The sequence below is a fragment of the Cupressus sempervirens genome, chromosome 4 (assembly GCF_028749045.1).
Source record: "Cupressus sempervirens isolate cs-2001-9-10 chromosome 4, ASM2874904v1, whole genome shotgun sequence".
NCBI classification, from domain to species: Eukaryota; Viridiplantae; Streptophyta; class Pinopsida; order Cupressales; family Cupressaceae; genus Cupressus; species Cupressus sempervirens.
The window spans coordinates 904,862,883-904,878,775 of NC_143121.1; the positions used below are offsets into that span (position 1 = coordinate 904,862,883).

The 15,893-nt window shown below is 34.4% G+C and overlaps 1 protein-coding gene across 1 annotated transcript in view; it reads left to right on the plus strand.

Annotated features, from left to right (window-relative positions):
• Positions 1–3,052: 3,052 nt before the first annotated feature.
• LOC149564309 (Zn-dependent exopeptidases superfamily protein) overlaps positions 3,053–15,893 on the plus strand; it is a 179,228-nt gene continuing 166,387 nt past the window's right edge. Inside the window, exons 1-3 of the mRNA XM_089827373.1 lie at positions 3,053–3,298; positions 4,147–4,282; positions 8,713–8,791. Coding sequence (XP_089683499.1) covers positions 3,208–3,298; positions 4,147–4,282; positions 8,713–8,791 — 306 coding nt within the window. The 5' untranslated portion in view covers positions 3,053–3,207. The remainder of the gene's footprint in view (positions 3,299–4,146; positions 4,283–8,712; positions 8,792–15,893) is intronic.

The following is a 15,893-nucleotide window of genomic DNA, read 5'->3' on the forward strand; positions in this document are numbered from 1 at the left end:
TTCATTGAATGGTCCAGATCAATTCGTGAATTGTTAAACCTTTTGCATAACTAATATTAATTATTTAAATTATAATTTATCTTATTGTTGCACAATGCAAATTAAAACTTAAATCACAAAGTGTAATAGCAAGTTGCACATATTTTAACTAAATGATTTAGTTAAAACATACAAATTATTTGAATTTTTTGACAATTTCCAAAATCCCTGATTTGGATTAGAATAAAATTAAACATGTAAAATTAATGAAACATTGAATATTCAAAAATATAAAATTATAATTTATAATTTATAATCAATTATCATTCATCGATCAATAATTGACAATTGTTTGATAATCATAACATTTTTATTTAATTAAAATTAATTTAGATTATAATCAATATTTGCTAAATTACTTTAGCTTGATAATGATAAGTGATAACTTAATTTAAATTTAAATAACCGTGACATTTTTCATCTAATTCAAAATATGATAAGAAGTTAAAAATATTATGATGATCATGATGTTTAAATAAATTTACATTTTTAAATTAACATTTATATATAAGTTATAATTCAAACTTTTTATTTTCAAGTTAAATTTCAATATTATTTGTATAATTTAAATTGCATGATCATTGATCTAGAATAATGATTCATGATTCATGAGTCATGATGTTACATGCATCGTAAATTTAATTTTTTTTGATGAATACACCTTTTCCATTAATTAAAATTTAAAGATACATAAGTTTAACTTTAACAAACTATTTATTTATTTATTTAATATTTTAAAATAAATCAATAATAGTTAAAACTATTATAACTAATAACTATTAACTTGAATGACCTTGGCCCCTGCGTTCATATATTATCAAATTTTGCAGGTTTTGAAATTTAAAGGGTATATATATATATATATATATATATATATATATATATATATATATATATATATATATATATATATATATATATTACAAATTTATTGGATAATTTTCAATTGAATAATTTTTTACTATAATCATCAATCAAATATGAAATCATAAAGGGATTGTTAAAATCTTTTTTTTGTTTCTAACTTTATAACAATTAATTTTTTATAATAGAGTCGTAAACTAACATGAACAATGATTTGAGAAGCCAAAAACTATTGTTTTCATTGATTATATTTGAGATTGTACAATGTACATACTACTAATTCATAGCATAGAGATTCAAAATAGCTGATTAAATCTACCCAATTTTACTATTTCGTAATTTACATTAAAGGGTAAAGCCCAATCCAAAGAAAAACAAATATCTTAAAAAAAACCAAAGGGCAAGGGTTAAGGAAATAGGACATAGGGAATCTTCAAGCCCCTCTGCGAGGAATCTCTTGGAGATAATAATGTCATCTAACTCATGCAGCCATGTGAAGTCGGTGTCGTTGACATTGTTCAACAACAACCTCTTCCATAGAAAATCCCTCTTGAGCCACACCCACTTCCGATGACGAGTCAATTGGTATTCATTCATGCCTAGTAGAAGGGATGCTTCTGTATATGTCCCTTATGCCTTGCTCCTAACACTTGTTTGCTACATCTGCAAAAAAGATGTCAATACTCAATTTTGATAACTTCTCGACGAATACAAGAATTTTGACATCATCTTTTAAAAATGTTTCCTTAAAAACGTTACTCAAAAGCATCAAAATTTCTACTTGATTGCTTCCAAGGTCAAGAAGAGACATGAGGAAGCATGAGGCAATATCTGTGCACACATGGTACCTCTTTTCATTTCTTAAGAATTCATGGCTAAGGACCATGAACAAAGCATGACAGATAAAATGACCTGTGACATCTTCCTTGCAAACCATGGCTAGGACATCCTCAAGTATCATGCCCAAAAAGGGCTTTTGCAGACTCATTGTGGTGCATTTCAACCGAATTGGTGTATCCATGACAGTTACAACCCTAAGATTCTAAGAAACTCTGCAAATTGAATTTGAAGAGACTCTTTAATGATAGTTACATTAAATTGTTCGACGTTTGTGATCTTTTATATCTCTTTTTTCGTATTCCTATTAATTTGCAAATGTGGAAAATGTACTTGCATTAATGTCAAATAGTCAAAGTGCTTGCCAAGGTGGCTGTAAATGGAATGTAATAATTGTAGCTGTCAATACCACATTTATGATTTTAATCTTGATGTGATGTTCACTACATTCTAGTTAATGGTTTTTGTGCAATACTTGCCATGTGTCTCCATTCTAGAGAATTTCATGCGGCTCCATGTCTTTTCAAGCAACTGGCCCTGAAATGCATCTTTTGTCATTGATTTCTAACTAATCAACAATTGATAAGACTAACATATTAACGATATGAAAGTGACTGTAGCCAAGTTGGTAATTATTGATGGTGACACTGACACTAACGTTATTAATAATAAACAGTACTGAGTATAGTCGATCACCAGCCAATGGTGACATTGACTTTATTAATAATTGAAAGTACACTAGTCAGTACAATTGGTTACTAATGGTCACTAGCCAATACACTTGCAAATTCGCTTTCAGATTAAATAATTTTTCAATTTGCCATTAAAGATTAGCCAAGACCATTATTATTTGTTTTTCTACAAAACAAGTAATTTGCCTCTAACATTACAGTCTCATTTTTGACAATGAAAAAAATAGTCATCATATATTTATCTGCGAGCAACATTTAAAATGATTTTTGTTAAGCCAAGAAAAAAATCACCAACATATCATATTTTATTTCTCTACATGAAAAAAAAAAATAGCCCTCGACATTAAAAATTTCTTGCCCATAAAATATTAGATTCGCTAGCATTTTGAATTTTTTTTTTCAAAAAGAGTTTCTTAAAATTATCCCTATTATTAAAAATTTAAACTATTAACTACACATCTATTTTTTGTTTAACAAATAAATGGAATCTCAAAAGGAAAGCAACAACTCCGAGGATGTTCTCTCTTTTAAAGTTATCCCTGTTATTAAATTTTTAAACTATTAACTACACATCTATTTTTAGTTTAACAAATAAATAGAATCTCAGAAAACAAAGCAACAACCCCGACGATGTTCTCTCTGTCCACGGTTGGCCTCGTATACACAACAATAAATTAGCGCAAACCCTTCTGAATGTAATTTGCTCACAAATTCTTGGCTTCAATTTTTTTTACCTTCTAATCAAATTTCAGCTAGAAGAAAAATAATCCCAGCAATGGTTAAACCAAGCAAATCAGAGGTTCATCCCCTGGTGGCTGATTTTATCGATTTCTTAAATGCTTCACCCACTGCATTCCATGCTGTCGGTAAGTTATATCTCATTAGGGGAAAACTAATGTATTTTTTCGATGAAATTGATGAGTTATTCACTCGTTTTACAAGTCTTTTCTCATTCTAGAGATCTATGGTTATAAATAAAATTGCTTAAATTTTAACGTGTTCTACAACCAATTTAAGCGAGGTTTATTTCATTTTGAAGTAGGTTTTATTTCTTTGCAGAAACCTGTAAAGTTTGGTGGAATTGTTAAGCTTTAACGCGTTCTACAATCACCTGAAACTTGAAAGGGACACATATTTATCATCGTTTATTTCTTTGGTTTAAATGCTTGATTTTTTCAAATTTCTGTCTATACTGTGGATTGTTGACACTTGGAATATTTAAAGATATATATGTTTGTTTTAAACGTAGCTGAAGCGATCATCACTTTTGAAAAAAAAATGTTTAGCCTCGTTTTCCTTTACTCTTCATTATAATCAGGTTTATCTTTATAAAGTGCCCTCCTTTGTTAAGTAAATGCATTATTTGGTTGAACATGTTTATCTTTTCAATTTTTCTGCAAAGTTTTGTTGGGAATATATTATCTTAACATTATGGATTGTCTTTAAAACGTATTTGTTTGTTTTAAGCTACATAGATAAAGAGCAAGTTGCATTTGAAGAAATCGGTCAGTTTAAAACAAGATAAATGGCATGCTTATATCAACTTTTCATTTTTAGGTTTACTGATGTAGGGAGCATTTTTTGTCATCTTATTATTTGTTTTGATGGTGGACCACATTTTGCAATTCAAAAGGAGGTTCTTTTTAATTCCTGTAGACACAATTTTATCTTGCTTGCTGTCTCTAAAGATACTTTTTGGTACAACACTGTGTAGATGAGGCCAAGAGGCGGCTGAAACATTCTGGTTATGAGCAGCTTTTTGAAAGAGAAGATTGGAATTTAAAGGAAGGTGGAAAGTACTTTTTCACGCGCAATTATTCAACCATTATTGCTTTTGCCATTGGCCAAAAGTAAGAATAATATTGCTCTTTTGAATTTTTTTGGATGTTAGTTGTTGGTTTTCCAAAGTAAATTGTTTGTATCTCAAACTATTCATAGTGTAAATGAATGATCTATGAAACTTAACATGGAATGGTCCATAAGTCACAACACTTGCCAAAGGTTTTGCAATGGACCAACAAATTAAGTGGGTTTGACTGTGCTAAAACTTAATGGTTCAGTTTGCTTGAGTCGGAGAAAACCACAATGGGTGATATTGAGGAAAGTCTCCATTGCGTTGATTGATGCTATCTTTTATTTATTTTGCTAACCTGAATCCTGCCACTTCACTTTTTTGAGCAACATGTAGATGCAATGAGTGTGAATTCATAAAAGGGCATGGCAGATGTGTTCTGTTGGACTATTATTCAATGGGTGATATAGAGGAAAGTCTCCATTGTGTTGATTGATGCTATTTTTTATTTATTTTGCTAACCTGAATCCTGCCACTTCACTCTTTTGAGCAACATGTAGATGCAATGAGTGTGAAACCATAAAAGGGCATGGCAGATGTATTCTGTTGGACTATTATTCATGAAAGAGTAGGTCATGAGGATTGACTTGATATTAACTTGTAGCTGATTTCCTAAAACTGGGTTTAAATAAAGTAATCCTTTGTTACATGTTTTGATTGAATTAAAAATTGTATTTTGGTCCTGTATTACGATTATTCGCAATACTTCAAATAAAAAAATTACAAATCTAATTGCATGGATTAGAGGTTGCCTTTTTATCCTAAAATTGAAGTTTATACAATAAGTTATAACCGATAGATTTTTTATGTAAGATGTTAAGCATTTGTCATAGAAGCAAATATATTTCTTGGCGAAAAATTAAAACAAGAAAAGAAAGGAAATGAGAAATGTTTTTTACTTTAAAATTCCAATGCTTAGCAAGTGAAAGCGTGATAGTAAATGAGATTGGTGCTATGACCTTTGGAATGTGATTTTTCTCATCAATTTTGAGATCACAACTTACAGATTGTTGTAATATAACTTCCTTTACAGTGTTGAATACTTTGCCAAAATGATAATGAACCTTTTATGCAATGAAACACAAGGTAAATATGCCCTCTTAACCCTACAGTCAACTTTAGCTATCAGGTCCAAGGGGCTACTCTATACAGAATAGTAACAATTGTTGACAACAGCAGTTTCTCTGACCTCTTGAAATAGCTCTTTAAGTTTACAGTAATGTCAACTATCATGCTTGGATTTTGGCTCAGAATATTCTGTCTTAACATTGGCGTGTCATATTAATGAATTTCATTAGCAATATTTCCTATAATGTAAAGAAGAATTGATTCCTATGTGAGTTGATCTCAATACTTATACCAATGCTCCTGAATAGTGTAATGATCAAGAATGATACAGATCAGAATAATGACAAAGTGCCACTGATCAGTGATTGTAAGAAGATTACTAATCACAGATGAATATTCATGGCAAAAGACAATAATGATGAGAACAATCTCAATTTATACAACATTACTAACTGCTGATATATAATGCGACTATGTTGACAAGTGAAATAATGACAACAATTCATTTGTAAGTAGAAATCACTAGTTAATGACAGCACTGACACCTGTGATGCAATAGCAACTTTTGAAGAACAATTTTTTCTAGTAATGGCTATGGTCATGAATCATAATAATGACAGCAGCATTCACTGTTATTGAAGGGAACAACGATAGTTACTAATCCCTGTAAGTTGTAGCAACAATCATTTTCCCTTTTCACAGGGTTTTGAAATCTGATTATGCCAAATGTTTTCACAACTGTAGATATGTACATTTTGGAAATAGCAATAGCAATAATTGGTTGTCCTTTGGCAACGCTTACAATATGGCTGCTTAAAATCTTAACAGCTTCTTACCCTGTTCAAGGTGTCTTTATAGAAGTTAAAAAGAAGAATGATATAAATGTTTTCAATTCTGACACATATATTGAAAAAAATTAAAGCTAATTTATTGTGGCATATTGCAATATATTGGTAGAAGTTTTGGTCAAAGTCAACACAGATTGAGAATATATTTTGATATTTTGATATCAACTTCTATTACTACTGTTCTATTGAGAATATGTGATGTTTCAGGTGACTAAATGTAATGGATACCCTACAAATAGCTCTGATACCACTGTCATGGACACCCAGGAATGCCCAAACGCTGAACCAACTACTGAAATTATATTAATTCTAAAAATGCTGCAATCAAGTACAAAGAGATGTATTCCAAAGGCCAAACCCTAAGGGAATGACGTCTAGAATGTTACAACAGAGAATGAACGTCCCCTATTGCCAAAAAAGAGTGAGATTCACACATCCAAGCTCTTATCAAATGCAAGTTATAATCATCCGATGATCAGCAATGAGACTTTCAGCCCTATTTATCCTTTTCTTCATCCTTCTGGAAGGAACTAAAACATTAATTAATTGCAAGGGCTAGAAGCTTCCTCCTTCCAATAATTAATGCATTCTCTAGAAACTCCTCCCTGACAATAATTAATTAAATCGAGAGGCTTCCGTCCTTCCAATAATTAATATATACCCTAGAAGCTACTCCCTTGTAATTAATAATTAAATTAATTAAATACAAAGTCACCTTTAAATTGAATGATTTTATAAGAAATTAATTTAATTTCTTCTTATCCTCCACTTAGACTTTGGAGAACGTGGGAGCTAAAAGATGGGATCATTACAAATCCGCCCTCCTTGAAATTGCTTGTCCTCAAGCAATTAAGTAACATAATGAACTCCAACCTCCACCTGGATCCCAATTGAAGTAATATGTGATATCCATATGGACATTAAACAAACTGCAAATGAACATCATTAAGACCAACCACATGTCCTGCAAGTTAGCTCCCAAAACTTGTGCTGATGAAGTATAAGTCTGAATGTCACCAAAAGGCGGCTCCATAGAAGATCTATGAAACCTCTTCCTCCCAATTGCTGCAACACTAAACTGAATCTTTGTAGATGGTGAAAACTGAGCCCAACTCCACTCAGGCGAATGATCAGTCTCAAACATCAGATTGTCATAAGACAATGTTGTATCCATGTTGAACATAGTACTATCCCAAGAGTGAACATTAACACTTTGTTGATCGATAATATAAAATGACTCTGTCACTATATTGCTCACCTCATTAGCAATAACAAGTGTACTATCATCAGAGCACACATCTATAACCGCATGCTTACTGCCAAACTCCTCGATGGATGGTTCAACTGACATAGAAGTGGTTGTTGATATGATAGTTCCCTTGCATTCTCCTAATTCCACTATTGCTACATCATCATCCCCTGACAAGGCTTCATATGCGGTCTCCTGACTTTGCACGCATGTCTCTACTGACTCTGCCGAAATGCCCACATCACCAACATCATAGCTGACTGGCTCTATACGTGTCTCGATCCCACTTGAGGAATCAACTACCTTCTACTCTGGGGCAACATACAAATCGTCAATGTTGATGCCCATCTGTCTAGCCATAAGTTGCAACATCATATCCATTCGCCTATTCTGCTCCTGTTGCATCCTATTCTGCTCTTGTTGCATACGTTGCCCCTTCTCTAATGCACCCAATAACTGTTTGAACATCACATCTTGATTTGGACTAATATACATTTTTTTCAAACACTTTTCCCTTTATCCGGCTCTCTATATGATCTCCACAGGATGGCAGGACTTATAGCTCTGATACCACTGTAATGGATACCCTACAAATAGCTCTGATACCACTGTAATGGACACCCAAGAATGCTCAAACGCTGAACCAACTACTGAAATTATATTAATTCTAAAAATGCTGCAATCAAGTACAAAGAGATGTATTCCAAAGGCCAAACCCTAAGGGAATGACGTCTAGAATGTTACAACAGAGAATGAACGTCCCCTATTGCCAAAAAAGAGTGAGATTCACACATCCAAGCTCTTATCAAATGCAAGTTATAATCATCCGATGATCAGCAATGAGACTTTCAGCCCTATTTATCCTTTTCTTCATCCTTCTGGAAGGAACTAAAACATTAATTAATTGCAAGGGCTAGAAGCTTCCTCCTTCCAATAATTAATGCATTCTCTAGAAACTCCTCCCTGGCAATAATTAATTAAATCGAGAGGCTTCCGCCCTTCCAATAATTAATATATACCCTAGAAGCTACTCCCTTGTAATTAATAATTAAATTAATTAAATACAAAGTCACCTTTAAATTGAATGAATTTATAAGAAATTAATTTAATTTCTTCTTAATCTTCCACTTAGACTTTGGAGAACGTGAGAGCTAAAAGATGGGATCATTACACTAAAGGAAAGAATGTGAATGCAGATTGTCATTAGACTTGTAAGTTAGTCATTGGAATGTGTTGCTTATTTTAGTTTTTATAAATTTACAGGTATACTGCAGGGAATGGTTTTCACATAGTAGGTGCTCATACAGACAGCCCTTGCCTCAAATTAAAACCTTCTTCCAAGGTACTTGCTCAATTCGTTTATTTTGATTTGACTCTCTTGAAAGTTCTTTTACATACAATAACCTAAAATAACTATACCAATGGTGTTAAAAATTGTATAAGTAAAAATAACACTGGATCAGTCATCAAATAGTGTAACATGACTGTTCAATTACCAATAGAATATGAATTAGGAAATGAAGGTTTGAGATGGTGCGTGTTTAATTATAAAGCTGTTTGAAGGATAAATTTACCAGAGGTCACAAACTGATCTCAGCAAGGAAAAATATTCCAGCATGAAAAGCTAATGAATGTGCAAGTACATTTCAGTAGTTTTGAGTTCCAGCAACAAAGGAAAAATGGCCGATAAAAAAAAATACAAATGATTTATCATTTAAATAAAATGAGGAAAAAACTAAATTCAATAGTGACATTACTGAACTTTGAAGTGTGAAGTTTACAAATTTATCAAAGGTCTGATAAATATCTTTGGTCTGTGCATATCAAGGTTGCATAAAAAATAATACTTTTTGTATAGTAAACTCTGCCATACTCCTATTGAAAACAAGTTTTGTTGTGAAATTTATCAATATATATGTGACTTTTCCATGCAAAGATCTGGAAGGTATGGAAAAACATCCCTGCAATATTTCAGAGGCCTGAGAAGGATAGAAAAAATGAAAAACTCTTAAATGCTAGAGGCTGACCAATCAAAGCATTAAGTAATAACTTGGAATGTTAATTCATATCAGTACAGCACAGTCAACCAAATTGCACAGTGTGCTATACAATACCCAAAAAGGCAACTGGAATTATTGGAGGAGGAATATCCCTTGGATGTAGCAGTTTAGGATATGCTGCCTGTTAAGCCCTGACAGCTATGGGCAAGACAGACGGAGGAGTCTTGAATATATTCATAACTTAACCATTGCTGTGTGGCTTAGGATCAGTTCTGGAACTTCCAATTCATCCTTTTTTATCTTGTTTGCAGCTTTGCCCTATAAATGATATAAGGCCATCCTAGGCTGATGAGTGACGAGCAATCTTGCATTGCCAAAAGGATATATTTTAGCTTTTGTTTATGTTAGTTCCCAGGAACTCCAATAGTTGAGTGTCTTTCTGCTTCTCAGTTGGATGTCAAGGGCACAGTAAAGCTACATTGGATAGAGATCTCAGGTCCATTGGTTATCCTGTTTTGTACACACCTTTCTGCCCTTGAATCTCCAATAATCCAAAGAAGGGAATGAGGGCAGATTTAAATAATGCTTTTGGGTTTGTGGCCTTTTGGTAGCTGGCTGTTCAACTTTGCTTGCTCTACGTGAGACTATCTTTGACCCCAAATGCGTGAGATGCTTCCACATGTCGTGGATTGAAGATCAATGGTCAGATTGATCCATGTTAGATTCTTAATAATAACATATGAAATCATTCAAGTTGCGGATTCTGATTAAATGCAATGATTATTTACTAAGAATGAATTGTCCTTATAGAGTTTACATAAGACATGTTTCTAAATAGAAACATACAAATAATAAAAACAACCTATTATACAAGATATTCACGATATCTAGAAATGACCATTTAAAATAGAAATAAGCTAATTTTGGAGATTATATTAATATCCTCACCTAATGGTCAACCTATCAATGAAATCAAGCTGCCCCCTGAATTTGATAAATTTCTTTGGAAGTACGGATCTGATGAGAATATCAGCAGTATAGTCAGCTGTAGTAACAAACTGCGAATCCATGGATCTATCTTTAACTGGTTGATGGAAAAAATGACAATGAATGCCAATATGCTTAGTGCACTCATGGAAAATTAGATTTGTTTTTTCAAGTTCAAGGAGCCCTTGATTGTTGCAAAATAGGGGTGAAGGGCCTGCCTGAGACATATGGATGTCAAAAAACATCCTATGAAGCCAAATTGCCCCGCAACCCGCTTTGACTGTTCCCCGATACTCAACTTCCATTGAGGAAAGAGATATGACCTGCTGCTTCTTATTGGTCCAAGTGACACTCATGCCCAAACTGAAGATATAAGTGGACTTTTTGTCATCAATAGAGCCTCTCCAATCCGAGTTTGTGTAACCGATGTGTTAGGCATCTTTTGTTTGTCCACAGATGATACCAAAATCAGGGGTGCACTTGACATAGCGCAGGATATGCTTCGTTGCAGTCCAATGATTTGAAGTGGGAGATGTCATGAAGCGAGATGTATAACTTACTGCAAAGAAGAGATATGTCAAAGTTTGGTTGCTGCAGGAGTTATCAATTGTACCTATGATTGTTGTGCAATAAGAAATTGTAATCTTCATCAACATCGATGCTTTATTATGCTCATGTGCGATGCCTATTAAAGAGACTTAGCTGTTGTAATTGAAAGAGGTATTTCAAATGAAGTGTCATCATTGTTGCGACTGTTGAAGTCTTCAATGAAGATTGTCTCTTCCATATGTTCATGAAATAGTTCATTATTAGTAACTGCAGTCATTAAGTCATGTGCCACGATGGTCAAGTCTAAAACGACTTCCTTCACCATTAACATTTTTGGAACTGGAGAGTCTCCTTCCATACAACAGTCTTTTAGTTTTCTATGTGACATATTCTTGGGTCATGACAGAGAAAATGTGAGTTTGACATTTATACGACAAAGGAAATATAGTTTGACACTTATATGGTAGAGTAAATGTGAGTGGAAAGCATCTTTGTTTCTTTGTAATGACAATTCCTACCCTCGACATTCAAGAGACATTGGTGTAACTCATGTCTATTGTTATTTGGTCTAATGTGTGAAGGAAGTGTATTGCCATCTGATCTAATGTGTAAAGAAAGCATATTGTATTGCTGCTGGTATTTTGTGTTAATAACAAGCAATTGTTAGTGTCTATTGTATGCAGTGCTGAGTATATTGTGAGTTTTCAGTAGGAGATCATTTGCGTGGTTTATATTAATTATTCTATTTGTCTATCATTATTCTATGTATTCCATGTTAAGTGAATTCATTTATTGGTCTGTGCGAGTTTTCTGAGATCTGTGACAGTATTTTTGTAAGGAGAAAATAGTGTATTGATCTTACAGAGTGTGCAGTCCAAGTACTCAAACTTCCTATCCAGAGTATCATTATTATTCAATAAAAATATTATTCTTGGTGTGGCTGGGTTTTTCACCCTCAAGTGGTGGGGTTTCCTAGGATAAATTTTGTGTTTCTTTGTTTTTGTGTTTTATTAAGATATCTGTGGTTATTGTAATTCTGGTTCTAAATTCAACAACATAAGGTCTAATGGAGGCGATATATATCAACCTGCTCACTAGTTGTTTGAATGCGGATTAATTCTCAACAAGAGAACCAGATTAGGCTGATAATTTTAGACCAAACTCCATAGGTGTAGATGCAGGTTTACAATTCTGCATGCTAAATTTGTCTAGCAGAGCCCGTGCATACTTAGATTGAGTGATGAAGATGCCATGTGACTCCTGCCAAACCTCGACACCTTGGCAGTAGTGAAGAAATCCAAGGTTGATCATGTCAAAAGATTGACATAGATTTTGTTTGATTCCCTAAATCAATGATTTCAAATTACCAGTGATAATCAAATCATCAACATATTTAATCAGAATGATAATATCATTGCCAATAGTCTTCACATACAGATTTGAGTCAGAAGGGCTGCTTTGGAAACATGAATCCTTTGGAAACCCTGATTTGTGAGGTACTTGTCAATCTTTATGTACCATGCCAGAGGAGCCTAATTGAAGCTATAGAGTGCTATCACCAGCCTTGGTAGTTGGTGTTCTTTACTGACAACCTTCAATCTAGGAGGTTGCGTCATCTAGTCTTCGTCTTGTAACTTACCATTCAGGAAAGCACTCTTTACGTCCATTTGATGGACCTTCTAGTCATATTGAGCCACATGCCAAGGACTACTTTAATGGTGCTCATCTTTGTAGTGAGAGAAAAGGTCTCTTCATAATCAATTCATTCCTGCTAAGAGAAGCCTTTGGCAACAAGATGAGCCTTGTACTTATCTAAAGTACCATCAACTTTGTAGTTGACTTTTTAAACCCATTTGCAATCGATAGGTTTCTTTCCTGAAGGAAGATTTTACAAAACACAAATGTTATTTTTCATCAGGTTATGATGCTTAGTTTGCATAGCTTCTTCCCACTTAGATATCCCTTTCGCCTCTGTGTTTGTGGCATATAGAGAGATGAAAAACTAGGGCCAAAGGCACACTCAACTATTCACACCACCTTGCAAAAGTAAACACAGTGGAAAAAACCAAAAACAGAGAACAACAACCAAGGAGATAGAGAAACAAAAATGCTTATAGATTCATTCAATCATCAATATACATGCCCAGCTGTAAGGCCTTCTAGGTTCGGCCAACATTACAATTCAGGCTTTGATCTTTAATAATGATCTTTGTATTCCACTTTCTACTAACTCTTCTCGAATTTCCTACTTTCTCCTCTTCCTAAAGACTCTACCCAAGACCCCTTTAAATACTTGCACGGCCACAAGTCGGCATGTTACAAATTACCAACTAAAGTAAACCCTTATATTAAATGCAAAACCAAGCCACAAGTTGGCTCTCAACAAGTATTAAATGCAAATCACAAAATTAATGCGCAAGGTCGGCTCAAATTGGAACCAGACGCAAATAGCTTGGCCAAAGAAGGACCAAGGCAAATACTGGCACTCGACATTGCTTGACACATTCAAGAATGCTCGGCACCAACAGAACACTCGACACATACTATGAACTCGGCACCAACTAGGAGCTCGACAACAACTAGGAACACTCGACACCAACAGGAACTTGGCATGAACAGGTAGAATGAAAATGAGTAGGATTTCAAGAAAACCCAGGATGCTCTTGCATTAGTTTGTCTGAGGTTCATACACATTGTGAATGTTGGCCATGAAAGGAAAATTTACGAAGTTAGGAGGCTTTCTCTTCTTCCAGTTCTACCCTCAGTGAGCTCATTATGAAGATTACCAATCGTCTTAGCCTACCATTTAGGTTAGAGAGTATAAGTGCTAACATCAAAAGCAGGAGGCGCGATGGGATCATCACCACCTAATGGAAGATCAGATGAATCTTTAGCAAAATTAGGTGGTGTGGTCACATGTCTGGGTGAGCCTACAAGAGAAGAAATTGGTGGAGAGTGAGGAATAGGAATAGCTGGCTTCTTCTAAGCTAGAGCCCTCCCATTAGGTGGATGTAATGGAAGATGAATACCCAAGTCTTGAGAGATTGATACTTTGAAACCATAACTGGAGGGGAGAGCTGAAATGACTCTCATTCTTTGTCAAAGACTACATTACTATTGAGATGAGATGATTGGTCTTGATGTTAACCATGTAGTAGGCTTTGTGATTGTTACTATAGGTAGTTAGCATGAGTTTCTAGCTCTTGGCATCTTTCTTGGTGCATTTATCATCAGGGATCTAGACAAATACAGTTAAGCCAAAGACTTTGAGATGATTGATTTTGAGCTTATGGCTTGACCAAGCCTCTTTTGGAGTCTGCTTCTTGATAGCTATTGTAGGAGAGGTGTTGAGAAGATAGATGAAAGTGTAGACAACTTCAGCCCAAAATTTCTTTGGAACACTCTTGTGTTCAAGCATGGACTTGGCCATTTCAGCAATTGTTCAATTTCTACACTCATTGACACCATTTTGTTGAGGGGTGTAGGGTGTTGTTAATTGGTGCTTTATGCCATGTTCTCAGATGAATGAGAGAAGGTAGAGGAACAAAATTTTCCTCCTTTGTTAGGTCTAAGATTAACCATATGCTGGGTAGATTCTTTTTCTACAAAAGATGTAAACTTTTGAAATGAAACAAAACACACACCTTTGATTTTTAAGGACATGCACCCACATTTTGTAACTAAAAGATCAACAAAAAGTAAAAAGCAATATACTTGGAGCCAGTAATAGAAGTAGCCATAGGTCTATAGACATCAACATGGACTAGTTATAATACGTGAGAAGCTCTCGAGGAGTTGCCATCTCAAAAGGAGTGCGTCGTTGCTTCCCAGCCTAATACGCTCTGTGAACTCCCAAGTTTCTAGGCCTAAATCTTTGGCAGTCCAATTACAAGATCTTCTCGATCAAACTAAGAAAGATAGTGCACATTCAAGTGCCCATACAGTTGATGCTAGAGTGTACTAATAGATGAGCGTTGGGCTGTCATAGCAAGCTCTTGAGAATCATCTGCGTAAACAATTCTAAAAAGACCATGATCCTCAACACCTATGGAAACTGTAGACCGAGTTTCCCAATCAATCATATTGCACTAATGTGAATTGAAGGTCACATCTAGTCAAGGAGAATGTCTTAGAATTCGATTAACAGAGAGAAGCTTTAGATATATGGAACATAGTACACATCAAGGAAAATTAGTTTCCTTCTGCTAGATTATATCTGTATGTTGTTTCTTCCAACAATAGCGTACTCTTATCTTCCTCCAAAAATGATTGAATCTGAGAATACTGAAAATCTCTGAGCCAATCTTGACAATGAGTGAAGTGGTGAGAGGCACTTGAATAATGTACTAGGTGGAGGATTTGACATGATTTGCAGGTCTTTTAGACATGAAAGCGTAAAAGGTAAACTCACCCAGCTCATTGTGCTCTGTAACATGCGCTTTAGGTTGTGAACCAGATTGCTTGGCTTGAGCAGCTAAGTGTTTGGCCAAAGTTATGGCAGTAGTTGCTTTGAATAGTTTTTCTTCTTCGAGCCTTTTGATGACCGAGCAAAAGGATTTTGTTAAGAAGACCAAGAGAATTGATAGTTTCCCATATCCTTATGAGTGAAGTTAGTTCCAAAGCCATTATTGCCGAAATGTTGTTTCCAATGATCTTTCTGTAGAAGCGTTATGGAAAAATCGAAAAAAAAAAAAAAGAATGAATACAAGCAATGTTGAGAGTTTCCATAAAGTGCTCATAGGAAGATGGAAGACTTTAGGGTCATCACTACCATGCCTTCTTCCATTTTGTGTCTAGTGGCTTCTAACTGATCATGAATGTCCTTGATTTTATTAAGATGGTTTTGGAGGGACATCTGTTCACCCATCATGATCGAGAAGAGCATGTTCTTCAGGAAGGATGCACAAT